Source organism: Trichoplusia ni, chromosome 12 (assembly GCF_003590095.1).
Source record: "Trichoplusia ni isolate ovarian cell line Hi5 chromosome 12, tn1, whole genome shotgun sequence".
Classification (NCBI taxonomy): Eukaryota; Metazoa; Arthropoda; class Insecta; order Lepidoptera; family Noctuidae; genus Trichoplusia; species Trichoplusia ni.
In genome coordinates this window covers 3399910-3427758 of record NC_039489.1, presented here as the reverse complement: position 1 = coordinate 3427758, position 27849 = coordinate 3399910, and the positions used below count along the sequence as shown (strand labels likewise).

At 36.9% G+C, this 27849-nt stretch overlaps 4 protein-coding genes and 1 long non-coding RNA gene across 8 annotated transcripts; 3 read left to right on the top strand and 2 right to left on the bottom strand.

Moving 5' to 3' along the window:
- Positions 1-263: 263 nt before the first annotated feature.
- LOC113499397 (V-type proton ATPase subunit E) lies at positions 264-4486 on the top strand. The gene is made up of 5 exons (XM_026879877.1): positions 264-422; positions 618-793; positions 2403-2571; positions 2817-3011; positions 3446-4486. The coding sequence occupies exons 1-5, from the start codon at positions 390-392 to the stop codon at positions 3551-3553; spliced, it is 681 nt and encodes a 226-aa protein (XP_026735678.1). The 5' UTR covers positions 264-389; the 3' UTR covers positions 3554-4486.
- Positions 4190-13488, bottom strand: LOC113499389 (glutamate [NMDA] receptor subunit 1). 2 transcript variants are annotated; one of them, XM_026879861.1, is made up of 18 exons: positions 13205-13488; positions 12277-12449; positions 11261-11383; positions 10839-11110; positions 10529-10681; positions 10105-10278; positions 9672-9933; positions 9354-9455; positions 8941-9052; positions 8416-8583; positions 8173-8297; positions 7577-7811; positions 7311-7459; positions 7077-7106; positions 6831-6988; positions 6422-6594; positions 6085-6338; positions 4190-5416 (listed from the first exon to the last, which is right to left on the bottom strand). In XM_026879861.1, exons 2-18 carry the CDS (start codon positions 12439-12441, stop codon positions 5237-5239), a joined length of 2835 nt encoding a protein of 944 aa, XP_026735662.1. In that variant the 5' UTR covers positions 12442-12449; positions 13205-13488; the 3' UTR covers positions 4190-5236. The 2 variants fall into 2 exon arrangements, with proteins under 2 accessions (XP_026735662.1, XP_026735660.1); XM_026879859.1 differs by lacking the exon at positions 13205-13488 and adding an exon at positions 13004-13064.
- A 69-nt stretch (positions 13489-13557) lies between these two features.
- LOC113499396 (tol-Pal system protein TolA-like) lies at positions 13558-26221 on the bottom strand. Of its 3 annotated transcripts, none has more exons than XM_026879875.1 (5): positions 26168-26221; positions 15588-15714; positions 14567-14744; positions 14187-14380; positions 13558-13928 (listed from the first exon to the last, which is right to left on the bottom strand). In XM_026879875.1, exons 2-5 carry the CDS (start codon positions 15691-15693, stop codon positions 13750-13752), a joined length of 657 nt encoding a protein of 218 aa, XP_026735676.1. In that variant the 5' UTR covers positions 15694-15714; positions 26168-26221; the 3' UTR covers positions 13558-13749. The 3 variants fall into 3 exon arrangements, with proteins under 3 accessions (XP_026735676.1, XP_026735675.1, XP_026735677.1); XM_026879874.1 differs by lacking the exon at positions 26168-26221 and adding an exon at positions 16190-16589; XM_026879876.1 differs by lacking the exons at positions 15588-15714; positions 26168-26221 and adding an exon at positions 15102-15566.
- On the top strand, positions 17383-24958 carry LOC113499395 (mitochondrial glutamate carrier 1-like). The gene is made up of 8 exons (XM_026879872.1): positions 17383-17633; positions 19195-19251; positions 20114-20248; positions 20930-21079; positions 21637-21770; positions 22408-22606; positions 22882-23022; positions 23239-24958. The coding sequence occupies exons 2-8, from the start codon at positions 19211-19213 to the stop codon at positions 23390-23392; spliced, it is 954 nt and encodes a 317-aa protein (XP_026735673.1). The 5' UTR covers positions 17383-17633; positions 19195-19210; the 3' UTR covers positions 23393-24958.
- Positions 25564-26969, top strand: LOC113499398. Its single transcript, XR_003401099.1, has 3 exons — positions 25564-25801; positions 26158-26389; positions 26823-26969. It is a non-coding gene; the product is annotated as an uncharacterized LOC113499398 (long non-coding RNA).
- Positions 26970-27849: the final 880 nt, after the last annotated feature.

The following is a 27849-nucleotide window of genomic DNA, read 5'->3' as shown; positions in this document are numbered from 1 at the left end:
ATATAATTATTGTGTATAAATGTACATCTACAGGTTCCATCCTAGACTTAGATTTTCTCGTGTTCACGTGATTGACTGCTTTTAGGAGACCGTGCGCGTTTTGTACATTTTAGCCCCCACCAAAAGTAACACTCGATGAAGTTTGATTTTTAAAATATTTATTGTGTAAAATACTAGTGGAATCAAATAAGAAAGTCACTGACGGGCTGAATTGTCTATGCTTTTTAAGCGAAAAATTTCCATTACTTGGCAACACCGGGATCATATGATTGTTCAATGAAGAAGCACGTCTGATAGGCGTCGACTTACTTCTTCGAGCCAGTTTTTAGGTTTCTGGCTCTTTATCGGTTGTTTTTCGTGTTAGTGGTGCTTAATATTAACCAACAGCCATGGCGCTCAGCGATGCAGATGTTCAAAAACAGGTATGCAAACGAATGTAACAATACTGCATAAAGCAGCGTAGATCTGTCGACATGGATTTGTCAGAATAATTGATCGAAAATGAGGCACTTGCCGATTATGTTTCAGACTATGATTGAAGTAAAAATGGATGAATAATCGATTTTAATTGTTAATAATGGGTTTTCTATTCAAATATTCATGTAATTTTTCATTAGATCAAGCATATGATGGCCTTCATCGAACAAGAGGCCAATGAAAAGGCGGAGGAAATCGATGCTAAGGCCGAGGAGGAGTTCAACATCGAAAAGGGTCGTCTGGTGCAGCAGCAGCGACTCAAGATCATGGAATACTACGAGAAGAAAGAGAAACAAGTTGAACTCCAGAAAAAGATGTAGGTCCCACTTATAATACTATTGAACTTATATCACTAGTTTCTCTGTCTCTTATTGCAAATGATCAGTTATCTATAGGAATAATAGTATCTCAGTATAGATGTTATCACAATGCTGATCACCTGCTGTGGAGTCATCTTCTGCAATTGGTTTTAGCATTTCTTTCTGCTCCTTTGGTTCTTCTAAATGTAATAAGGGATTCTTATCATCCACTTTCCTATTGACAAGTAGTAACTACCATTAAACCTACTAGTGTTAAAATATTGTCTTGATTCACAGATCATTGGTTGAGTAGGTAGATGTTCAATAGACTTCATAAAAAATTAGAATGTGCTAAGTGTCTTCAAAAAACAATACAGCAGTCACTAATAATCTCTAAGATAGTATACTCATTTAACTGCACATATTTCTCTTATTGGTTTCATTTTCATAGATTTTCATTATGTATGACACTGTCATGTGACCCAAAAAAAAACATTTTATGAATAAAATCTTAACTACCCAAAAGTAGAAACAGAATAAGTCAGTTGAAATGCATCTTGCAATATAATAATCCTACTTTACAGTATAGTTTTTAAAGATTTCAAGCTCAGTAAACTTTGTCACATGACAGAACCATAAACAATATTCATATGGTTAAGTTTAGAGATGTACTTTTTTAATCTTTATGCTTCTTTTCCAGCATAAACCTATGAGGAGATATAATCATTTGATATTGAACTTTTATCTAACAATATATTTCTTTTACTATTATTTGACATGTAGTGGAATAAAGAATGAAGTGATAATAATGGTTACATAGAACTTATCTTTGTTGATAAGACTTAAAATCAGAGTTGTATCTTATACATAGAGTACCTTGGGAATTGGTACAAAAAAATGATTAATACAGGCTAGGTATTTGGAGTTAAAGAATACTGGAAGTTAGGAACAAGTTGTTACGGATTGTACTATTATAAAAAAAGAAAATGTATATGTATATAGGCAGTGATATAATCAGTTTCCCTTAAAATAGGTTGCTATAGAAAAATCTATAACTTACTCAATTATTCAGAAGTCTGGCATTCGGTTTGCTGTGAATGTAAATTCAGTTAGTCGTATACTTGCTAAATCAAAATATAATTTTAGCAACTTTTTTTTTTCTGTTGGTATTGAAAAAAAAAATGCTCTTGGCGCAACAAAATATGTTGCAGAGCACAACAAAATGCTACAGAATATAAAACAGATCTTGTAAGATTATTTTTAGGTAACAATAAGGTCTATAGAAAAGCTAATCAAGGTCATATATGAAGTGTTTATTTTCTTATAGTTAATGATTTATATCAAAACAATGAACATCTTAACCTACTGTTTATTTATACTAAGCATTCTGTTACTACATATAGTGGGAAGTTTATGAGCAGAAGAGCTGCTACCATTTCTTAGCAAAATTCCTGTCTCAGATCAAATTACCCGAATTTAGAAGAATTCCGAAAAAAGCTAGAACGCTGACAGTATGTTAAATATAGATAGGCAGAGAATAAGATTTGTACCTACACTGTGTTTTGTCTAAATCTTACTAACCTATACTTTTCTTTAAGACATATCTGAATTTTCCTTCCTCTATAGCAACTCATCGAACATGCTGAACCAGGCCCGTCTAAAGGTGCTGAAAGTGCGTGAAGACCACGTACGCAACCTTCTTGACGAGGCCCGCAAGCGCCTGGCTGAGGTCCCCAAAGATCAGAAGATGTATGGAGATCTGCTCGTCACACTTATTGTGCAAGCACTCTTCCAGGTCAGTTCATGAAAGAGTATAGGTTGTATATTCGAAACTTAAATAATTATTTCAATCTTAAAAAAAGATCCAGTCTTTGTTTTCGTATAATCTGCATTTGTTTAACATTAAAGTTAACGTTCATATATTAGTGTACATCTACTAAATTTTGTTTAATTACACTATTGCTTACACTATAGTTATATTGCATACAGTAAATACAGTTGTTAGAGTCCTATTACGATACTCAAATGAATGCTTCACAGCTGATGGAGCCAGCCGTGACTCTCCGCGTGCGACAGGCAGACAAGAGCCTTGTGGAGTCCATCCTCGGTAAAGCCCAGGCGGACTACAAGGAGAAGATTAAGAAGGACACCCTTCTGAAGGTTGACACCGAGACCTTCCTGTCCCCTGACACGTGCGGCGGGATCGAGCTCGTTGCTGCCAAGGGACGCATCAAGGTATGACACTTTTTTTAAAATATTACAAACAAACAATGTCAATAATGAAATGGAGTCTTAGATCTGCATTTTCTGCACTTCCGCGTGTAATTATGGCATAATAATTTCGTGTAAATTTTTGACCATCTCCTTAAAAGATTTTTAGATTAAGTTATCTCACTCGTGTCAATTATGGTGATAAAGTTATTTGACATTATAAATTTTATTTATGTTTTGCCCATACCGAAACAATATTTAAATATTTGTCATTCAAGGCAAGTTACATGTTAAATCACATTATTTGTATCAAGTACAAGTTGCAATATCTTCACATGTGTATTGTGTTACAACAGTCATGCATGGTAAGCTATATTGTTTAGTGTCATATGAACATAATTCTAGCTTGCCATTACTTCAAGCATCAGCTGTAGTTAACGGTATGTCGTTTCCTCCAGATCTGCAACACCCTGGAGTCTCGCCTGGAGTTAATAGCCCAGCAGCTGCTCCCGGAGATCCGTACCGCGCTCTTCGGCCGCAACCCTAACCGTAAATTCACCGACTAAGCTCTTAGCGGTGACCTATATTCACACTTGTTACAACTAACAATTTATTTAAAAAGTTCATAATTTGTAGAACTATAATAATATTATAATAAGTGTTTTCCTTTGCCTAATTAATTATATCGTAATAATGCGTACAATTTTATCGCTGTTTAGAATGTAATCTGATGAATGGTCCCGTTAAGTCGCCAGAAAATGTACAACTAACAATGTGTGATCATGTGAGTTTCTGATTTCTGGATTTATAGAGGATAGTTTTTATTATAACTGTACGTTAGTTTCGCCAGCTAACTTAATGACAACACCTATATACTGAGCATAGAATATTTTATTATAACAATTCATTCATATAGCATGATGTTATATGTATTTTAGAGGACGTAGTTTATAGGATTTGGAGACGGTTTAATTAAGATGTTACCATTTACTAGGTCATGCAAATAGCCATAGCTAATGTCGATACAGATCAAATAACGGACTTCACACCTTTGTCCTTTGCAGTATTAATAGAGCACAATATTACTCCGCAATGGTAGATCGACGTTATTTCTATATGAAATATATAAATGTATTTTAATAATCTTCCTTCTATGTATTATGGACGTTGTTATTGAATGTTTTGGATAGATATTTATTTTGGCCATTCATGTTATCTTATGGAATAATTGTAGGCTGTAAGGTTGTCGCGTGACGGCAGCATCCCATGCTATGTTCACCTAAATCGAGGCAAAGATTTGGCTGCGCGCAGTGTGGTGTCGCGCGGGAACCTTGCAGCTGCCCAAGACATTCCTACTATGTTTATCCTGGCAATGTAACATTTTGGCTTGCTTTTGACAGTGGCTAAAAGAGCACCATAGCTCTTGTTACGTAGGTACTATATATAATTCCCATATAGCACTGTTAAAATCCTTATGTAAATATATAGATGTGTTGAAATGATGTTTTATTTAGCTAACCTTTACTTCCCTCTGTGAATAAAACTCAAGTAAACCACCGAAAATAATACTTATTTATTTTGACACAATTTAATACTGAATCGGTAATATCAAAACGTAAGTATACATAATTAACATTAATCACGTCTGTTAATACTGAAACCACATAAGACACTATAAATATGAAATTCTTGTATAAATTATTATTGATCACAACAGTTGATCTAATGGCAGACTAACACTTATAATTAATGGGTATTTTTGTAGACATTCATTAGTACCATTTGAATAGGGCTATACATACATAACTTCAATACACATTAGTAAAACCTTACAACTAGTCACAGCTATTTGGAGTTTAAAGTTGTCACAGATTCGTAAACAAATGGAGTGTTCATGTGTTCCAACTAATCTCGACTATTGCAAGTCTTGAACACTCTTTGACTTCACGAAACGTGAAATTAATCCTACACCAGGCCTGTAATTGTCGCACATAAAACAATGTGCTTCTATAAAATTTCAAACGAAATTCTATCTAACTTGAGCCTTGTAAATTCTATTTATAGTAGTAATTTGGCTAAGTTCACAGCAACGATTTAATTCTATCATAAGGACGCACAACATCAACTTAGTATCTATTTCCGCAGTAGGTAGATTTTCTTAGGAACTGCTGGTCTTTGAGTAAACAGCCGAACAATCGGCTTGACGAGTTAAATAACACTTGCTACATACTATGTATCTAGTTTTCGCTTCACACCACGAGATGTGAGACATCAGGTGTATAGGCTGGCAGGTAGCGCGGGACCCGTGGCTCGTCCCGTCGACGTGCTCCTCTCTCCACAGCCAGGCTGATACTGCCCGCTTCCTTCACGCCATTGGACTTAGCACGACGCTGCGATGGCAGGATCGCTGCTCGAAGTGACTTCCGTTTCTGAAACACATCATCGTTAATCAACGTCCGTCAAGCACGACTCAGAATAATAAACAAATGGATATATGTAAGTAGAACTACAAAATAATAACGGCAGTTGGTTGCCTTTGTATAAGCTCTCTCTTAAGAGTACCAGTAGTTAATACTTCCATTTGTTTACTAATCCGTGTCGTGCGTCAAAAAAGAAACATAGAACACCAATATCTACTTACAACAGCAATTTTACGTTACCGTATCCAGCGAGTTGTTGTACAAGCTCCACAAAGCAGCGGGGACTTCAGTGATCAAAATTAAGAATGAACATGAACGTGAAACGTGTTTATTTGTTATAATTTAAATATTGGTCGTTAACAATATTTTCTCTACGTCGGGGATGGCGAACATAATTGGATTAATATACCTCTATGAATAAATACTTGGGTATATTAAGGTCCTACTGAGTTTAAGTGTTTAAAAGGTTCTTTGATATACTTCAACGTGTAAAAATTGGAATAGGTATCTAAAAATATTGAAATAGGTAGGTAGTTGCAACGGTCCGCAATCCCTGAGCTACATTTAGTGCGTATCAGTCGTCAGTGGGGAGGCACACTCTATATTTTACTCTCTAGCTGGTGTTTGACGTGATCGTAGGTGTCGACGCCCGCGGCTTCCGCCTTGGCCCTGTTTACCTCGACAGCGCCGCGCCACCTGTCGGCCGCGTGGCGCGCGATCTCCATCCTCTTCTGTTTCCTGATCTGGTGTCGTTTGTACACCACCTCGATCACTATAAGCACTATGCCGCCTATGATTCCCGCCAGCACGAGGATGAACACTCCGGCCATGTTCTTCAAGCCCAAAGTATTCGGTGTTTTCTCGTTTTCCTCACAATTCAACATGTTGTTTCTAAGGATCCATAGATTGTCCAGAGATTCCATTATACCACCTGAAATATCAAAAAGTAATCAATGATGCCAAGAACAGATCAGTATGCTTGAGTTGGTACAAGTTGTATTTGATGTTACTCACTTTCGTGAAAGTCCAATATCGCTAGTGTGACAAGATCCGCCCAAGGAGAACCTTTTTGTAAGCCAACGCCATATCCTGAACGACCAAACAGTTCCCCGGCGGTAACCAGTTCACAATCTTGGGCTGCTTCAAATTCCAACCGTGACGAGTCCCAAATGAATGCCATTAGTTTACTGCAATCATGTGAAAAATTGAAATAAAGAACGTGTATAAAATAAAAAAAAGTTAAGTCTTGTATGTAAACTAGGAAGATAAAATAGAGTTTTTTACTGTAGGTAAAACAAAAACTATTAAACAGTGATGCTATATTAGAAGCTACAAAGGATGAAAGTGTTTGCTAAGAAATCAATAAAAAAGTGGTAACCAGCAACAGACTACAGTTTCCTAACTACGGTATTGTTCTACCTACCCATTCTTAACGTCTTCAATAGCCTGCTCAGCGTTATCGTAATTATTTGCTTCCATCGTTCGGTACATATTCGACAATTCAACTTGTCGTCTAAAATACATATCAACGGCCGACCCCTTTACCGTTGCGCACGTCAGATTTTCCATTGTATTACGGAGCTAAGGATAAAAATAAAGCATTAGCTACTGTCTAAACTAGTCTATTCAGCTACGTTAGCCCGAAAATTATAAATCAGTGAAGATGTACCTCCCCCTCATACGGCACCATCGAGCAGTCCTACGGAAATATTGCCAGCATGAATTAATCTTGATACATGGTCTGATCAATGGATACTTGGAATGAGGTTTTATAATTCCCAAGCAGACGCTTGCCCCCCCAGCATTTTATGCATCAGTCGCCTTTGACGACCTCCAATAATATTAAACCAGACTGCATCAAAACTAATCATTGATGTGTGATGAAGTCTACATTGGTCCTTACCCTAGCGTCGTTGATTCCAGTGAGCTTGGTCTTAGGTCGCTCAAGCACGAGGAAGGCAGCCAAGTTCGCAGTGTACGAGGCTACAATGATCATGGCGAACCCAGCCCACACCATGCCAAGCACACGTGCTGAAAAGCTGCGAGGAGTGCCTGAAATGTCAGTTAGTAAACATTAATGTCAGTTAGTAAACATTTCATGTGCCACTTAAGTTTACTCAATTGATTTAAAACTCAGTAAGAATCCCGTGGTTTTTGCAGTGAACTGACCTTCACCAATACCGCTGTTTAACAGCACTCCCCAAGCAAACCAAATCGCACTGGATAAATTCAAAGCATCTTCTTCTGTGCCATCAATATTAGCTAATTTAAATCTTCCAAACGGTGAAAATCTGTCCAAAAGGTACAGTACCAGTGCAACCACGTGGACTGATACCATCACCAGAATCCATAGAGTGTTAGAAAATGGTTGCAAGAAAGACACCAAGGTCGATGACCGTGATGGCTGAAAATTAATGGATTAAGTAGGTCACGCAACATCATCTGATAACCCATTAGTTCCTGCCTGGCAGTCTTTGACATACAAATTCAAGGAAAAATATATTGAATAACCTTTTTGATAGTCTCATAAATATCGAAGGGTAAGTACTGGCATCAATTTAAAAAACATCTGTTCGACTCTATACGAATAAAATTTTTTTTTTTTCAAAAGCGTACGACATTGACTTCTTATTTTTCGACTTTTTTCGAGTAATGCGTCTGTATGTGACGCTTTATTTTTTAAATTATTCGATATAAGAAAGACCTCATTATATCCAATGTCTTCGCGACTTAATTATTTGGCGATGCAAACTTTTTACACAAACCTTTTTCTCCAGGATCGTTATTCCTTGATATTTAAATGGCTTACTGAACTCAATGAACTCTGCGCGTTCAGGGTTAATTGTAAGAGGTGCCACAATCATATCTGCACGTTCATATACTAATTCTCCTGGAAATATAAAAAAACGTATGAGAGAAAATATTTCGAAGCTGTTCAGTCTAATCTGTTTTCTCTCTTTTTGTTCCTTCATTGCTGCAGTACAAAGTATAATAACGAAAGTAGGTACCTATAAGTCCCGTCCATTCCTTCTTAGCTCCCGGTTGTGTAAGATTGCGTATAATATAATTTCCAAATTGTCCATCAGGTGACAGAGCTAAAGAATACGTAAAGTTGATCGCTTTTGATAGGTGCTTCAAGAGATCCATGCAAAAACCTTTACAGCAATAGAGTTGATCTGAAAATGCAACATTTCATTTAGATTCCAGTTACACAATAAACATAATTAATTAACAAGATCCAAAAGCTTCTTTTATTCGCGATATGAACATGGGTTGGATAGATAATGTAGGTGCAGCTTTGCTAGGAATTTACTTTCTAATGTTAAATTTTATTTTTCGAATCTAGATCAAATGTCGCCCATGTGTTTATTAAATAATGATACGCTTACTACTTAACTTGAAACAAGATTAACTAGCTAGGCATGACCTAAACTATGGTTAAAAAAAAGTTATTAGGTATGTTAGCTGCCCGCTTGGTTTTTGAAGGGGGCGGGGGAGAAGAAAATGATGGAAGTAGCAGCTTATTTCTTTACCTGTGTCCTCACTGGCATTGTAATGGGGACAAGGAATCTCGTCCGGAGTACAGTCGCCGCCATCTTCAACTCGTCGCGTGTACACAAAAGGCTTTTCTTCTATCGTTAACACCTGGAAAATATACATTCGATATTCAGCTTTTATTAGGTAGTTATTGAAGTTAGTATAGTTTAACCACAGTTAAAAAAAATACACGTCGCTGACATCAATCACATTCTACAAAATGTCTATTAATAAATGAGTTGTCGGTAAAAATAATCATAAATAATTTTCTAACAGCATCTTGGAGGAAACGACTTGTGCCCATTACGCAGTTGAAACTTGATACTTATATTTTTATGCCTGCTCGTTATGCATGTTGTTACACAACAATTAAGACTCCGCTTGGGTATGAACGAATAATGATTCTGACCTTCAGATGCGTCGGTATCATAAACCCTTCTGGTTTTGATGTGCTACGTCCCATCCATATAATTTCTTGCTCCTTTAACTCTAGCCGCATTTTTTGAGTTTCCTAAAAAAGATAAAACGTTTAAGTAGACTTCATTGCATGCACTGTGCTTATTTCAGCTAGATATGTAACACCGAACAATCGAGATGAAATCCTAAGACCTATCTCACCTATCTATTGTTGTATAGGAAACCTTTCTAAATTGAAGCAATAGTATCATTAAAAACGGGATTGCTTCAATCAAGTCTACCTTCCTAGCTGTAATTGGCGAGCACTTACTTTAGAGTAAAAGTACTTTCCAACAGCGACGTGTTCCCCTTGGGCCCTCACATTGACCATATCGTACTCCGCATGTACTCTATCCCCGTGGTCGTCAAAGGCAACATGGCCGGTCGCCCCGCTCTCCAGACGCTGCTTTCTGACGTAATCAAACAAAAGTCGACCTGTCGTCCAGATGGACCCCGAGTTGTCGCAGTCTGATGGTGGTGCGTGGATCTCTTCAGATGTATTCATGTCGCGGATTGCTGATGCAAGGACGTAACTGAAATATTCATAGGAGATTTTTTTCAATCAATTATACCGTGGCATACTCTTTTACCCTTTAAAATAGGTGGTTGAAGGTCAGAAGAAAATACGGTATTAAGCTAAATCGAGTTAGACGAAAAGCCGATTGTAACATATCTTGGGAAGGCAAAGTGACTGATGCACTTACATGGAGTCCTGTATGTGTGCATGTTCATTGGTCGCGTTCACCAGCCTCAGTCCTAGCAGACCTTCGGGCGCGTTAGCGGCGTCCAGCGCTTGCTCTGTCACCATCCATACATATCCCACAGTTGTCATGTTTAGGAAAGTGGCGTCGCGGAAAATTATCTCCGCATCTGTTTTGCTGGAAACAAATCGATAATGTTAGTATTGTGGGGAATTTAAAACAAATGTTCTGATTATCTTTTGTAGAAAGAAAACAAAAAAGAACAAAAAAAGCAAAACTAGAAACTGTTCTACAAATGAGAGCGATTGTGAGAGACAATGTAGGATACATTGTCTCTCACAATCGCTCTCTCGCTCTTTTAATAACTCAGGAATAATTAATGGCTACCTTCGCAAGATAGGTATCCTATGTTCAGAAGACAGCATACCTAGCATACATAAGGAACACCCTGGCTTGGGCCCCCTTCACGTCGAGAAGTCGATCGCTGAAGGAGTCCAGCCCCGGCTCGAACTCGATCACCTGCTCCACAACCACTTTCCGGTCTACATCCTCATCCACACTCTGGGAAGTTGTCTGGAAGCTACGGACGTAAAAAACATTAATCTTTTATCATACTAAAGTAGTTATCAAATAGTTTTATCGAACAAAAATCTGTTTATTAGTTAATCTCGTGACTAACCCACACAATAGTAGATATCACCATTCAAATTGCATCTACAACAATGCGCTTCACTTACCGGCCCAATATAGCCCTTCCGTCCGTATCAGAACTATGAATGAATATGACCTTCATGTAATTGAAATGTTTTAACACGTCCACCCATACGTCAGCTTGGTGCGAGTACGGCGGGACGGTGCGAAGGAATGACACGTGTATGTTCTTGTCGGAGAAGGCCGAGTCTCTGGACGATATGCCTATGACCGGGATGTGGTAGAACCCGCTGGTGTACGACACAGCTGCCGGCGAGAGGTCACCAGTCAAAGGATGTGATACTACGACTGCATACACCTAGAACAAACGTTAAAGATTTTTGTTGGTTCGGTCTACAGACTTCTAAAATGAACTGGGCTCTCTTTTAACTTCATTAAAAATTTGATAATTGTCGCTTAGAGTTTTATCGATAGTTTTTTGTTCTTATCAAAATGGGTAGATACTTACGCGGTGTGCAATGAGGTCCTTGCAGACCATCAGTGCTGTTTTAATAGGATTCGGGTCCATAAGCATTGAGTAATCATGGTAGGTCACTCCTCGAGGTACATATTGGTCTTTGAAATTCAAATTCTGAAACATATTTGGTCATTATAATATCATTGTATAAAGTAATTCGTTAGATAAAGTTATAGCCGGGTAAGCAATTAAATTGATTGTTATAGGAAATACAAATTAGGGATGGTAGTTGCGAGCAATTGAGAACGTTTAGAACGCGTGTCAAATTATATGTATTAAGTTGATTATGTATGCATGTGGCCCAGGATTGAGAATCGTGGAAGGACTTGGGGGACGCTTTTGCTCGGCATATGGGCGAGATAAAAATTATATGCATTTGCTTCTGTTGTCCAACTAAAATGGTGGATCATTTTTTTTTGTTTTAATATAAAATATTTATTTTTGGAATTGGGTGATTAGGTACCAGGCTCATAAGATAAACTGTAAATATTAGTCTTTGTCTCAAGTATGTTACGAAATACCTTTAGTTTTTGCTTTGACCACAGGTCAAGTCGTAATCGCTCAAATGTATCAATAAATAGTGCCAGATAAAACTCTTATCATTAATGATAATTATTTTTCTTGAAATTTATTCGGGAATTGAGTCATAACTATTCGGTGGTCTGGATCAGAATTGATTAGCATACTAGTAACTAAACGAGTTCAACTACCTTTTTAAAGGGGCATGGTTTGCTTATAATAGTAGTATTTCGTAGAGGGTCTACCCGGATAGAGATATTGAGGCGATGTCAATATTCAAGGTTTTAAACCGACTTCAGGAAGGAAGAGGAGTCAGAACTTCGGACTGGTTGAAAGAATTTTGGTGATTCTTTTTATGAAACTGGTGTCATTTGATCCCATGAAAATTTAATCAATTTTGGCTAAGTATTTTTTTATTTGAAATATGTTGCAAGTTTTTGTTGTCACCATTGTATAAGCTACAGTAACGATCAAACTTCTTCACTTACTGAAATAGTATCCTTGAAGAAAGCGATAGATTCGTTGCTCGAGAGCACTCCTCCTACATTGTAATACGTAGGGTTTGAAAACCTTCGTCTGTCTATGTCAGCTGAGGCGAACTGTACGCCGGAGTACAGTAGCAAGAGAAGTATGTAGTAATGTCGACGTGACATCTTGGAATCTGAAAAAAAAAAATCACTAAAAATCATATTTTGCATTTATGTCTTACACTTAGTCCGTGCATCAGGAGCTTTTGAAATCCTCATAATTTAACGTGAGGATTCCTATAAAGTAGTAGGGGCTAGCCCCAGTGGTGAGCCTTATATAATAGTGACTTGGCCCAAGGATGTGCGCTATCATTCTACTACAACTGATATAATGCATATTACTTTGGGACTTGGTAGTAGACTCGCAAAAAAAAACCGACTCCCGCTTATACCTACAAGTATTGGGAAAACTTTTAGGTTTTGTCTTCCAGGTTTGTATTCCAGACAAAGATAAAAGTTTAAAGATTTAAGTCTCTCCGCTAGCTAGCTTAACAGCGCTCTAAGCCAAGTTATGCGCAAATCTTTGAGATGATGGTAGCAGGCTTAATTGTAAGAACTTATAAAGTTAAATTAGTTTCAATAAATAACATATCTACTAGGTAATGCACCTTGTTATGAGAAAATTGATTAATTGTTGCCAAAAACTGAAACAATTACAAGAACTGTAACACATCTCCGTATCATATACCTACATAAATAGCACTCCTGAGACCTAAAACGGTAACACTCATTTATCCATCACGTAACGATCTAAGTTTCCCACCTATGTGTAAATAAACGACGTCAGCGATTACGTAAAGGGTCAACTTTAGATTGCACATTAATAATTAAGTCACACCCTATTCACTATACTTAAAGAAACAGACACAGTTCACGTTGTATCGCTTACCTTATTGTATTTCAATGTAACAATGATTTAACAAATTCATTTTTAACTCATGATTTTATCACAAATTCCGTATTTTTGTTTTAGAGGCACAGATGGAGGATGCTGCGAAGGACGATAGATGGAGCTTCATCTTCCGTTTCCATGGCAACCGCGCAAGCGTAGTTTGCGATTCAATAGGTGAATGAGCTCTGCTGGCTCTGTTTGTCAGTTTTATTGATGAATTCACATCGAATTCCAGACTGCCTATAAAGTAGGTCAGACTGTTATTTTAACACATTAAAGACCAAACCATATACCTGCATACTTTATCTCCATGGTAAACTAGTTAGGGAAAAATAAAGTAACGAAATCTTTAAAATCAAAAACATTTATTAGAAATTAAACAACTAAATTCAAAAGCAACATTTTATGCAATGCAAACCAGACAAACATAAATCAAAATAAACAATAAAAAATCTTCACAACTTTAAAGGCTGGTGTAGGTGGCTTAGTATCATTTAATTAGGACGACATCGAAGTATTAGAAATCGTCAATGATTAGGAAGTTAAGACCAGCCCCATGTGGCCGCAGGGATCCAGGCGGAGGATGCCCACGGTTTGGCTGGCCACTCAGGGGTTTGGGGTCGAAGGGCGGCCGCGGCGGCTGTGGCGGCGTGCTGGGCGGCGCCGGCCGCTCCCGCCGCCCCGGAGCTCTGGATCACAGACAGCTTCAACGCTTCCAAGTCTGGAAGACCAATACTTTATTTGCGAGGAAAACTACAGTGAATACGATAGACATGGATGTGGTCAAAACCACTGAGACAATTTATTGCAAAGTAAATAGTTTGACAACTAAGTAAGGCTCAATTATCAGGCACCACGGATATAATATATGTAACAATATGTAAATAAGATAAACAAATGTAAATAATAGCTGGTCCAGGTCGCATATTATCATTTTGTAGAGTTGTGTGAGATTTTCGCCCGAAACATAATACTTTACCAGCGTTTTGCAGTCTAGCGGCCTGGTTGTGCGCTGCACGTTGTATGGCCTTAGCAGCTGCCGCTTCTCTAGCTGCAGCTATCTTCTGGGCAGCCGCGGCACGAGCCTTAGCTCCAGCCAGTTGTGCCTGCGCCTGTACTGCTGCCTGGGCCGCCTCTAAAGCATGAGCGCGAGCGTTCCGTGCTGCCTCCTCGCTAAAATATTGATAAGACGAAATATTTTTAGAGTAAAAAAATGATAGATTAAAGCAAATTTGGTTTTCACCTACGGCAACCTTGAAAAACACTTTTTTTAAGCGTTCGTAATTTTGACGATAACAAACATTATTACTGAACAAAATCTTGTTCAGTTGAAATACAGTAAAGAGTTTGAAAAGGGACCTTTTATGCGCGGCCCGAGCAGCCGCAGCTTCCTTTGCGCTGGCCATACTCTGCTGTTCGAGGGCGGCGTGCTTCGCAGCGGCGACCTCGTGCTGGGCCGCCATCACTGCCGCTGCGGCTGCCTTGGCCGCTGCTACCGCGCCCGCTACGTCCGAGCTGGTGTCGGATGACCAAGTGCCTGGGAAGTATATAAACCTTAAGGAAATTTTATATAAGACGCCAATAAATCATATATCAGAAATGGTTTATTATGATAACATATAACGGTGTTTCGAGGCCTTCACTCCTCTAGAAGTTGATCATCATGGACCGAGGCTAACATGTGCTAGTAAGCCCTAAGTTCGGGAGAGGCGTCGTCGGCTGGTTTGAAATCTTTTTTCATAATCATTTTAATATTGCTAGGGTCCATAGTTCCTTGAACATCCCACAAATTAGATTGAATTGCATATGACGTCTTACCCCTAAACAATATCTAATAGAATTGAGTTAAACTCTTACTTCTATCATTCTTTTTTTTTTGGTAATATTTATTTACCACTCATCGATGTAATTTCATCACTTCTTTGATGTAATGTATGGTATCTACAACTTCTTATCACTATATTTTTTTTCTTAATCTTCAGTAGATTCTGTGTGAACTGTCAGTCACAAGATATAAATGATTTATCTTAGTAGGAGATAAGATGATTAGATATTTATCTTACAGTAGGTGTGTCTCACTTCTGATAGCAACAAGATGAGTTACAATTCAATTTTGTATTTCTTGGTTCATTATTTTAAATGCTTGAACGAAGTTCATAGCAATATTAAAGATACAATCTATTTAGGTGCGAATATATAAAATAGTAATTTTATCCCAAGTGAAATAGGAAATATTTATTAAACGAATAAATCGTTTTATCCTCCCACAAACCTAAAACACATGATTACTTACAGATCACGAAATCAGATAATTAAAGACAATATAAACTGTAACAATTCCACTGCTTTTTCTCCGAAACCTTTATGTATGACAGCTCACCATGGCTCTGCGCTCCCTGCACCCAGGCAGATACACTGGGCCACGATACTGGCTCAATGCTGATCACACTTCTCTTGTCAGGTGCGCTGGACGTAGCAACAGTCATGACCAGGCAAGTCGAAAGCACCTGTGGGTTATAAATATAAAATCGTTATTTTTTAGTTAAACATATAAGGTTTGTTTTCCAGAAAGGAATAGCTTGTGAACCATACTGATTAATGCAGTAGATTTTACTTGACAAAATAATTAAAAAAATAAAGGTCACTACGCCAAAACTACTACACGCCACAATGTGCGACGTGCTAAGTCAAAGGTTCGAATCCCGACACGCACTAATATTTTTTTCGAATGTATGTGCATATTAGAAAGACTCTCAAAAAACTGTGAATTAAACAGTTATTTTTTTACAAATAATGTCCTCTATAACAACAAATACCAAAAAGAGAAATATGTATTCAGGCAAAGGATCGTAGTTTGGTACGTTCATAAATTTGATGGGTGACTAAAATTTATTTGCTTGTTTTTTATTAGCCGTTCGTAAAAATTCCACAGTATCCCCAGTTCGACTCGAACTTGACCAGTTTAAAAAAGTTATGACTTACCAAAGTAATAAGACTCATCTTATTTGCTGTGTGTCCCACGTCTTCACAAGGTACAGTGATACGTAATTTGTGGGCATGGATCGTTTTATATTGTTGAATCAGGAAAAGTTTGTATAGAGAGGGTATAATAGGCGATAGGGAACTATAATAAGTACTTACTCTCAAACCAAGTAGTCCCTATCACTTAATCGATATTCTTTCACTTTCATCAGTCGCTCGTAATTTGATGTATCGTGTCGGTCCCTTGGGCTGGTCTATTATTTTATTAATAGGGATAATGACAATATATTTTGCAGAGTCCGTCTTTTTCTCTTGAACCCGCAAACATTGATCAAATTACATTGAATGGAACTTATGCGTGACGTCATGATTGTGTTTTTAATTTACTAAATCGTTACGTCACAAGCCGTCACAACGTTACCTCTCCTAAACTTTAAAGAAGTTTTGTAAAAGTTTTGCTTTTCAGAAAAAATCAAATGTGTGTTTAAATTTTTTTAATTACTTTCGACTTTTACTCTGGTGTGCCCACTCGTCATCCCTATCATTGGCCCAAAAAATAAGGTTGTTCTTACTTTTTTGTTCGCCTAGTCTGCCGATTGACGTGGAAGCTGCTGAAATGACTAAACAGGTTCAGGTTTTCTAAATGACGATTTTGATGGACTTTTATAAAAACAACACAGTTCATATGTTCTCCTAACGTCGTTTTCCTTGACTGAGTTAGACAATTAATTTTAATTGTTTGGGGATCTGCACGAATGCACCCAAAGGGTGACACAGGGCGTTAAATTTTATTCTTTTAAGTTTCTATGTAGGTAATATAGAATTCTGATTTATTCTTAATTTTACTTTTAATTGATGACAGAAGTTAAAGTTGCCAGCTATGACACAGTTCCCGCATTGTAGGGTGCCGTTAGGTTTTCCATTTAATTTTTCTATTCAGGTTTCATAATCGTACCTAGAAATACTAACTGCAAATACAATTCTAGACCGCAGTTTTGTCCCATATTTATCTTTTGTCAGAAACGAGGATTATGTACAATAATCAAGTCTTTGTCTTATGGCTTCAATTCAGATACATTATCCAAAATATTTATCATTCCATATTTATTGGATATCTGTTTTACTGAAAAATGCTTTACTTGTATTTTTTTAACACAGAGTATTTCAGAAATAAAACTTTTATCAATTTGGTGGTCATTTTTTTCATAGCCCCTGGTAACACTTACACTACAAACTTCAATCAATACACTTCTCCTCAAGCCATCCAAACAGTCAAAACCCGTGCCATGTGATTTCAAAATTTTCATCATTTCCAAATTTTTAGTGCAATATTTCAATATGGTTCTGTAATCGTATCTTCTAAAATCATCACCAAACCAATCATCAATCAAAACAATATTTTTCAAAATTCTAGTATTTTGGAGTCAAACAAAAATAAACTAAGGTAAGTAAGCTTAAACTACGTAAAACGCAGCTAAAGGGTACACATAAAATAACAATGCTATGTAGAATACTATGCAAAGGTCGCAAAAAAACTCTTCCGAAGATAGAGCCTATTTTGGATCCTGTAGGCCTTGAATAGGCAGCCTTGGCTTGACAACATTGATTTATTACCAAACAAAACATTACTAATCAATGGTTTGATTAACAATGTTTTGATTTAAAGTTAAAGTATTGTCTGTCACCATCATGTGTGAATAGACCTACATAGGGTCAATAACTTCCAATCCAAAGACGAACGATTAATGAACGATGGACAGATGGTCCACCACAATTAGTTCAAATTTAATCTTAATCTTTAACTTAGACTTAAAGTAAACATGATACTTATACATATACTTAACGTAAGCAAAAGCATTGACTGTAAGTCAGTCTTTTAACAAATGAGTCTCCATGAACAGACCTCTAATTATTTTTAGTAAACCCCATATAGATACACCATCATACCTCAAAAATATAGGAGAAACAGGCATCGGTTCTAGCTTTCCATCTAAACTGTGACTAAAATTATCGCTTGGCACTTGGTATGATACACGGTCAAACCGTATCTCTCAGACTGCTACTCACGCGACTAAGATCCTCGTTGAAAAGTCTATGGTCAAAGGTATGTCTACTACACTGGCCTGAGACTAAAGCTGCAGGTCGTCAGCATACTAAATACAGAAGACTACCAGTTAGAAAGCAAAGGAGAAATAATGCCGCCTTGGGGTACACCGGAATTTAGATTAGTAAATTTTGATGAGGATTCGCAATGCAGACCATTTGTTGACGCCCACAAAGATACGAATAAAAATTAATGCAGACCTTGGGATGATATCATAAGGGGATCAAGGATAGAGAGGCGAATATCATGACTCACGGTATTGAAGGCGTTTGTAAAATCAACCAAAGCGACAACAGTAGCATTGGCTTTCTCAATGCTCGCCGCGTATCATACTGTGGGCAGACTACAGACGGTCAATCATATTGTGGAGTCAAGCTTACAGCTCGTTGGATACGAAGTGGGGAATGATAATTTTTCGCCTGCACATTACAATAAGTGTGCTTTTATGGTTTATTCAAATAAATAAGAGGATAGTTTCTTTATTACCTTCTGGGCACTCCTGGTATCCTTTGAAGCTAGATATATGACCATATATAAATCTAATAAATCTTCCAAAATTTATAAAAAAATATATCAAACTGTAAAATTTTCGTCTCTTACCATTCTTTTACGCACCTATAAACGACTTAATCGCTACAAAGCGCTAGTAGTGTTTTTTTATTCTCAAAAAGCTACTTCATTACAGTTATGTAAGATAGAAAATATGCCGTCTCGCAATATGCAATATACTTATAATTTTAATTATAAAGTAATTATACACTTTGAGACATGGCAGTAGGCGAACACCAGGCGAATAGTATCTGACGAGAACAGAGAAGCAAAAGATAGTCATCGTGCCGTTTTTGCGACCTGCCGTTACACTAACTATAAGGCTTTTTTAACGAAGTAATTTTTTTTTCAGTTAATATTTATCAAAAATGGCTGCGCCGCCTAAACCTCCTGCAGTAAGCTCATTCAAGTAAGGAATGTTTACATCTTTGTAAATGATTACTATAACCTTTTTGTTTCAGAAGTAGCAACTTATGTTGAATAGATAGGATTTTTGTCTGCTACCGTCATATCCCCTTCCCCATTAGCATATTGTTTAAGTCACAAAAGCAAGGTCACATACCCAATTCATTGTACCCCTAACCCCTGGAAGTTCAGGAAGAATATGATTAGTCGTTTTCATTAGCGACCTCTAACAACAAAACATAGATACCTTGTATGTCTATTCCATTAAGTATACATGTATGGTATAAATTATAAAGGCTTTGTAAAGTTTATTATAACGATTAAAAAAAAACAAAATACAAAATCACATCGGCTAAAAACAGCGCAGAAAATAACTGACCGTATTATAATATTATTCTATTCGTCTGCTGTACAAGGAAATTGTTCTGTTTAGTATGTACATATATTCCGAATATTCCGATATAGTTATCTTCCCGTGGGATGAAGGAAGTCAGTCAATTTATCTGGTAGGATAGGGTACTGTACATAAAATTTTACTTTCACGTATGTTTTTGCCGACAAGCCGATTGCAAGGTTTTGCTGACAGTCTCAGCGGTTTCTATATATTTGCCATGATCTCGAAAATAGCGGCCAACAAGTTTTTTCAATTGTTAGTTTTGTTTAATTGTACATTATCTGTAGAGTACCTATAGATTTGTAGTATACTAGACGCTATACTAACATACATTGTTCATGACTGGCCGAATACTTTCGGACTTCATGAGAGTACATGCATTCTTTATATCAACATTTTCTACTGATGAAGCGAACCAAGGCTTTTCTTCAAAGGTATCAAGGTTTTTCCGACTAGCCTAATTTAATTGCAGCCTCATACCGAAGATCGTCAACGGCGGTATCGCTGGTATTGTGGGCGTTTCCGTCGTATTCCCTCTGGATTTAGTAAAGACACGATTGCAGAACCAAACTATCGGTCCAAATGGCGAGAAACAGTACAAAAATATGTAAGTTGTATTTATATGTTATGAAAATTGAGCTGGTGGATAAACCATTTTATGTATTGAATGACTGAGTGAGTTCTTATTACAGAGGCTTATTTGACCACGCCTATATGCCTTACATCAAAATCGTATCCACAACTTAATTTCGACACTAGGTTTAGAATGTTTAATATCTTTCAATAAGCTATTTTCATTAATACGATAATCATTTTCAACTGGGCATATAACTAGAGTTTGGCGCACAATTTCTAATCATGTTTAAGAACACTCTAGGCGAAATCTAACTAACTTTAACTAGGCAAATCACTCTAATTTCTGACTAGATATTCAGTTATCTGAGAGTTATGTCATTCAGTTTATTTTTCACTTTTAAGTGCTAGTTCTGTTTTAGCTTCTAAATGTTGAGAAGTCCACTAGAAGCGCATCTATGTATGCTTTAGACAATATCTACAATCGGATCTTGAACTGGCTACCAATGGGACCAACTGGTAAAGAGTATACTCTATATTAAGTATACCGAATAAAAATGAACCATCCAAATTTCATGAGGTGCAACCTGGTCGTAGACGTACTACGGCGGAGTCTCGGTACTAAGGCCCTACCTACTAAACTTCTTTTACCTTTTTGGGTACGAAAATCTAAAAATCGTATAGTCCAAATTACATTTTAAATTCTTTCTTTAAGGTTCGATTGCTTCAAACAAACCTACCGCGCCGAAGGATATTTTGGCATGTACAGAGGATCAGCTGTTAACATCTTACTCATCACTCCGGAGAAAGCTATCAAATTGGCTGCTAACGATATGTTCCGGTACTACCTTTCCCTAGCAGATGGGTACGTACCTACAGATTTTTTTTATTACCTCATATGTATTCCGTATCACGAAACTAGGGTCGAGGTATTAGTGTAAGTCATCTTGCCATTTCATCCTGGTCTGGCTTGAGTCTGGAAGATGCGCGCGGGAGATAAGGATATGGGGAGTATTTTGCGCCATCAGAGGCTAGGAAAAGAACGCCGTTTTACTTTAAACTAGGAGCTCGTAGCGTAGCTTAGCCACAACTGCAAAAATCACAGGTTAGTCTACGGTCCACGGTGGGTCGTAGATGGATGACCATCAATTTTTAAAGGCACGTTAAAAGCTAGAAAATCTGGCAATCGTGTTGCCCGGGAAACAGGGATCAGGAAGTCAGATAGACAGTCGCTCCTCGTAAAACACTGGTACATGTCTGGATCCGGTTAGATGAGAATCTGACCCCAATATAGTTGGGGAAAATCTAGGATAATGAATATGATGATGACAAATTCGTTTAAACTTTGAGATTTGCATTTCATATAAACTGCATTTTTTCGATTCTAACTACTTCGATTAAAACTTTTCATTTTACTTTTAGATCTCTACCCATGCATCGTCAAATGATGGCTGGTGGGTCGGCTGGAGCTTGTCAGATTATTATTACGACGCCTATGGAGCTGCTAAAGATTCAGATGCAGGACGCTGGCAGAGTTGCGGCGCAGGCTAAAACCGGTGAGGACAATAACAAACATTTTAAACGTCATGTCATATATACTTTCATTTTTTTAATAGGTACAGGTAGGTAAGTTCAAGTAGAATGTGTGTTTAATTGTGTACACGTAAGAAATGAAACTTCTGTTTGACTCTATTTTACGAAAAAAAATGTGCAACTAATATGCCACTCTATAGAAATTTGTTAAATACCTAAAGCTATATTAGATAAAGTTTAACAAAAGGCTTTTACTATCATATACATGAATATAAAATAATACAAATAATTTTATTTCTTTTTATCTTATTACTACTGAGATTGAATTAGTGGTTGATTTTGAATATTTTAGAAAAATAAATACCACAATCACAACGAAGTATGAGAAAAAATAAAAACCATAATTACTACCAATTGTTAGTGTATTTGTAAAATACCTAAAATCATAAACTGAGGCTGACTTTAAAGTTTAAATAACTTGAAAAATAAATTCCACAATCACACCAGAGTATTAGAAAAAGAGATATAATTACTTACTACTCGCTTTAAAAAAAGGAACTTCGTAAAAAAACTTATCGATACGTTCCAGAATGTAAAATAACTTAGTCTTATCAAAGCTATGTAATTATGAGTTCTTGCTTATATTTTTTTTTATAACAGAGGGTAGAATAATACCGCGCATTACGGCAATGCAAATCACCAAGAAACTCCTCGCCGAAAGAGGTATCACCGGGCTGTACAAGGGCATCACGGCGACTGCGGCCCGGGACGTCTCCTTTAGTATCGTCTACTTCCCACTGTTCGCGACGCTCAATAAACTGGGAATTCGAAACGAGAAAGACATCAACCCGCCCTTCTGGTAATTTTTGTTACTTAACATTGATTGGTCATTGAAGCTGCGTTTCCACCAGAGATTTGCAATGGAAATGTGTCGTGCGAGGAGGACCGCTGGGCCGTTTCCACCAGAGCTGTCCTGGTGTGGTAAATTGGTTCATTACAAACACATCCCTCGCTACGCATCCTCGCACATCTTTGATGGGAACACTGCCTTAAGGATGGCACAGTGCAGCGAGCAGCGCACGTAGTAACCAATTGTTGACAAAAGTTTCGTTGATCACCGCTGTATGTGAGCAGGTGGTCGTTCATCTCGGGCTGCTCCGCCGGCTCATTTGGCGCGCTTTGTGTCACCCCCTTGGACGTCATCAAGACGCGCATGCAGACGCTCACCAAAGGCAAGGGCGAGAGGCAATACTCCTCCGCGTATGATTGCGCCAGGTAAATACTAAGTATTCTTATTCTTGATTTCAGATTTGTTTTTGCTTTATTAACATCTGGTTGCATTGAATTTTGTTCAGTTCTTAGAACTTTTAGTCCGTAAACATTACATTTACAATCAACAGTTAGGATACGGCATCTCAAGCTTGAACCATAAAAAAGTTAATAGTAATTTTTTGGCTGTCTATAATATTTCCGGAACTTCGCGAACGACAGGTCGACTCTGATTCACGAAGGTCCGACGGCGTTCTTCAAGGGCGGCTTTTGCCGGATGATCGTGATCGCTCCACTGTTCGGCGTCGCGCAGGCTGTGTACTACCTCGGTATTGCTGAGCGCCTGCTGGGCTACCCACTCGTCAGATCGGTTTGAACGATGTCTGTTTAGGTACCTTTTATTTTATAAGCATATTAATTTGACGTTAGGCAGTTCAAGAATACTTTATATTGTTATAGGAACTTTTTAGGTATTTATTTATAGGTAGAGACAATCGCAATGAACTTATTTATTATACGAATACGACCCATATCAATGTTTTGTGCAGAAAATATGCAACTAAAAACAACTATATGTAAAGCATTAGAAAAAATTGAATAATTTATGCAAAAACACGTCACAAAGTAAAGAATGTACTCACTAAAAAACTGTCGGTTTTGAGTGAGTCTCTTTAGTATAACTCCACCAAAAATGTCTCACTCTTTAAAAAAAATATACTATACCTAGTTACGTTGGACTTTTACTTCCAGCATACATTTTCACTATTTATTTTGTGCCGTGTTTCATTAAGATGGCAGCGCTTTTTTGACATACCCGTAGAAAGATAGAGTTAGAAAGCTGAACATATTAAATTAAGTATTATCCATAATAATATCTAGATTTTATTAAACTGGACAAAATTGATCGTCGCTGTACCTAAAAGTATTCAATGCAATCCCGTAATCACTTAAAATTTTACTTTTTTTATAAAAAGCTAATTATTCTATCTATCTATATTTATTTTTTACAAGCTATTACTTATTTTCGAAACCTTTACTGTAACTTTAATTGTTAAGCTTGGAAACGTTTTGCATTATTTCAAATTAAAGAAGAATTGTCTTTTCATTGTTTTGTCAAGTAGGTAATACTCTTTCATATACTGTACTGTTTCTTGCCGCTGTTACGTTTCTCTATTCCATAGACCTCCGCAAGTTCTTCTGCATCTTTTCCAAGAACTAATAATTAAATTCTGTATCGAATATTTCTTTTATACTTATCACTTATTTGATCAACAGAATGACTACATGCAAATGATGTAACAGCTAATCCAACTTAAATATGAATAATGTAAACAGTGCTAATGAATCTGAAAGAAATTTACGATCATGTTACCCACTAACAATTACGAAGATCTATACCTTATTAGTTATTGTCAATTATCGATGACGTAATGAACTGTTCCTTGTTAATATTTTTGTGGATTAGGCCGTTTGGAGAAATAATGTTTGTAGATATGTACCGGCTTTTAGAAAGTTGTGAAAAGACACTTTCCGACATCTAGTAAGGTTACCATCAAATATCTATTTTGAGGAAAAGCCAAGATATTTTCATTTTACAATTTCTTTGTAATGCCAATACTATTAAAAGTGTTTTTATACCTAGAATGACCCTCGGTCAGTGTTTAAGACAATAAGTGTGTAGTATCAAGTTTTATAAAACATTTTTGATGTATTGTCAATTAAATAATATAATTTTTATAGTAAGAGTATTTGCAAACGTTTTATATTAATTTATTGATTTTATTGATTAACAAAGTTTGTCGAAAACTTGTTATCACATGGCACTTCAGAAATATGAAACATGCTTTCGATCAAACTAGCAAGTCATTATATATTAAATTTTATAAAATAATTGGAAACATCGTAAAAGTTGCACTGTAAAATTAAAAAAAGTTTACTTTTATTGATTGTTTATTTCCTTCTTTCCTAGATTAATATTATTTTAAATTTGGGTGAAGCTTTAGTGGGGTTTTTCTAAAGCTTAAACAGCTTTATAACTTCTTTATTATCATTATATAATAAATGCACACACCGTGCACAAGTTGAACATAAATGGAAATGATTTTTTTTCGACAAGTTTCTTCAACACGCTCCATTTGTCAAAGTTGCTAGATAAGAACCTACAAGTAATCACCGATTTTGCTATTTTAAAATGGCCGGTGGAATGAATGGCATTGAAATTATTCCTATTCTCTTAAGCATTTTGCGAATACAATAATTGAAAGCTAGTTGTATTGACCTCGAGTATACCGTCCCGTACTGAATTTACAATTATTGTGTAGAAAAGTTCTTAAGAGAATACGAAAATTGCTATTTTAAGCCAAATTTCATTCAGTCATCGGCCATTGTAAATAGCAGAATTGGGGCCCAGGTCTAATAACTGGAGCAAAGCTGGGCTATTTACCACGTTCAGGGTTAAAATTATCATTCTTGTGATATTTTGACCTGAATATCTCTTTTGCCATCTCCTCCTCGTATTCTCACATCGCATCCTTAGTCCTGAGGTAGATAAGTAGTCATGAAAGATGAAATGAAGCTGCGTTCCACTACTGGAATAGTCGAGGGTCGCAAGTGAAAATGGGAGTAGGCAGGCTGTGTGTGATGTGTTTAAGGTCCAGAATCGTCACCAGAAGATAAAACACCAAGGTGCTTGAAGGAAGAGGTACGATGTCGGCCTAAGATATGCTAACGCGACGATCTGGACAGGTTCTTTGAAAATGATCTGATGGACAGTGCATAGAAAAAGGTAAGTCTAGATATATCTCAATGATTAGTGCTACGTGAAAGGGAAAATTGAATTTAAACTTCTTGGTAACAGTTATGTCATTATTTACATAGAGTAAAGTATGTTCTGTGGTTATGTGACATTTTAATCAATCAAATTCTTCTATCAAATAAAAACTACACCAATGTCAGCATTTTTTCCATATATTTTAGCTAAGTTTTATAAGATGCAAGCTGGGCAAGGTACTTTTTGCATTCATATTAATGATTATTATAAAAAACACGCGACTCTTAGAAAACAGCTTATATACATATCTAATTCGATCACTTCGGCTACCGTATCTAAAAATGTGTTTAATTTGCTATGACGTTTTACAGGTTTACTCACGCTATTTTGGGTTCGCCCGAAAAGACTTCCTTTCACATTTTCTGACAGAGCGGTATGAAGTACGACACGGACAACATGGCTTTCATTGACTTCACAACAGCTACGGGAATACAAACTTCAAAATATTATCAGCAACACTCCGGCGTCCGTGGCAGCGCTGTGTTGTGCAGCACGGTCAGAGACCTGGATCAGAAATCAATGCCATGAAGACAAAAAACTTCGGTAACAGAAAAAGAAAGACCTGTAACATGTCCTAAATCTGTCCTTCACATAGATATTCTAACATTAGCCTCACCTCAGAAGGGATTCCATGTCATAGGTCTACAGTGTCTGATCTCCATTTATCTTCAAAACGGTTTGTCTGATTTTAATTAGGTTTGAGAAAAAAAATACAAACTCGATCTTGAGAGAGTCTTGGTTGGTGGATCCTTTGGTGGTGTTCTGGTTGATGAAATTGATTACAACAAGAAAACTCTTTCCGAGCCTGTATTTTAAGGGTCCATCAAGTGATCGCGTCGTCATCTTCTAATAGGCCAATTGTGAGCACCCATTTTTAAAACCTATTACAATGTTTAGTAACTGCTATTAAATGCATGCATTAAGGATAATACCACTTGAAAGTACTTACTTATTTTCTAACTCTATATTTTTTCAGATATGCCTGTTTCTCAATGGCGATGTATGGTATGGTAGATGTATGAGTGATGTGGTCTGCATCTGCGTATTTTAATTGGACTCAGGGAAGATACGGCTACAGAACCAAATAATTATGGGTCCAAACGGGAAGAAACATTGCGCAAAAATACGTAAGTAGGTACCTACCAGTATAAGTCGTAAATTACATCTCTTTGTAGTTATAAATTCGGCATCCTACGGCTTATTAGCTCGGATATAAGATGATGGCCGTATTCTGCTTGGCCACCGAATTCGTTGATTGTTTCGTTATTTTGTAATTCCCGACAATCTTTTTTTTTCCATCTATTTCAATTTAGTAGGTTGTGACAGTTTCACCTTATTTTCAAAGTTTGCGCTCCCAAAACCTGTCTGTCCTGTACCCGCCTGTTTATCCGTCGGTTACTAGGCTGTAATCTCATGACCTGAGATGGCTAGGGTTTATACTTTCAGTTAGTAACAAAGTAACAAATACTAATTGTGCTACGGAACCCTTCATGTGCGAGGCCGATTCGCATTTGACCAGTTTGTCTGTGTAAGATATTTTGTTAGGGAATCTGTATCGTTAAACACTTCCGCTCCCCGTATCTAGATACGCGATTTCATTAGTCTAATAGATTTTGTTATACTGTTAGACGGGAGATTAGAATTTACACAAAATTTTGATAGTTCATTTGTAAATAATGTGGAATTTTGTATGGATCTTCGCATTTATGTGTTTTGAAATTTGTTTCTTACTAATCGATGACAGTAGTAAATGTTGCCAGCAATTAAACAGTTCCCGCATTTAAGGTGGCCTTTATTTTTACTTCTGTCAGATATATTATGAGGAATAATCCAGTTTCGTCTCTTGACCTAAATTACACATTCTGTTAATCAATATTCTTAGCGATGGGTGTGTCTATTAAAAAAAAATATTCTTTAACACACAAAAAATAGACAAATCAACTTGCACGTCGAAGTTTTTTATATCTTCTGGTAACACTTAGGCCACAAACTTCAATCAATAC

Excerpts from the sequence above, each read along its gene's own strand:
- LOC113499397 (XM_026879877.1), top strand. The coding sequence starts at position 390 with ATGGCGCTCAGCGATGCAGATGTTCAAAAACAG. Across the intron at positions 2,572-2,816 it reads TTGTGCAAGCACTCTTCCAG|CTGATGGAGCCAGCCGTGAC; the intron begins GTCAGTTCATGA and ends AATGCTTCACAG. Across the intron at positions 3,012-3,445 it reads CTGCCAAGGGACGCATCAAG|ATCTGCAACACCCTGGAGTC; the intron begins GTATGACACTTT and ends CGTTTCCTCCAG.
- LOC113499389 (XM_026879859.1), bottom strand. The coding sequence starts at position 13,046 with ATGAGTGTTACCGTTTTAGGTCTCAGGAGTGCTATTTATGTAG. Across the intron at positions 6,595-6,830 it reads ATTGAAGACGTTAAGAATGG|TAAACTAATGGCATTCATTT; the intron begins GTAGGTAGAACA and ends ACATGATTGCAG. Across the intron at positions 6,339-6,421 it reads GATATTGGACTTTCACGAAA|GTGGTATAATGGAATCTCTG; the intron begins GTGAGTAACATC and ends TTGATATTTCAG.
- LOC113499396 (XM_026879874.1), bottom strand. Across the intron at positions 14,745-15,587 it reads GCAGGGAGCGCAGAGCCATG|GCACTTGGTCATCCGACACC; the intron begins GTGAGCTGTCAT and ends TATACTTCCCAG. Across the intron at positions 13,929-14,186 it reads CGCTAGACTGCAAAACGCTG|ACTTGGAAGCGTTGAAGCTG; the intron begins GTAAAGTATTAT and ends TTGGTCTTCCAG.
- LOC113499395 (XM_026879872.1), top strand. The coding sequence starts at position 19,211 with ATGGCTGCGCCGCCTAAACCTCCTGCAGTAAGCTCATTCAA. Across the intron at positions 21,080-21,636 it reads TACCTTTCCCTAGCAGATGG|ATCTCTACCCATGCATCGTC; the intron begins GTACGTACCTAC and ends TTTTACTTTTAG. Across the intron at positions 21,771-22,407 it reads TGCGGCGCAGGCTAAAACCG|AGGGTAGAATAATACCGCGC; the intron begins GTGAGGACAATA and ends TTTTTATAACAG.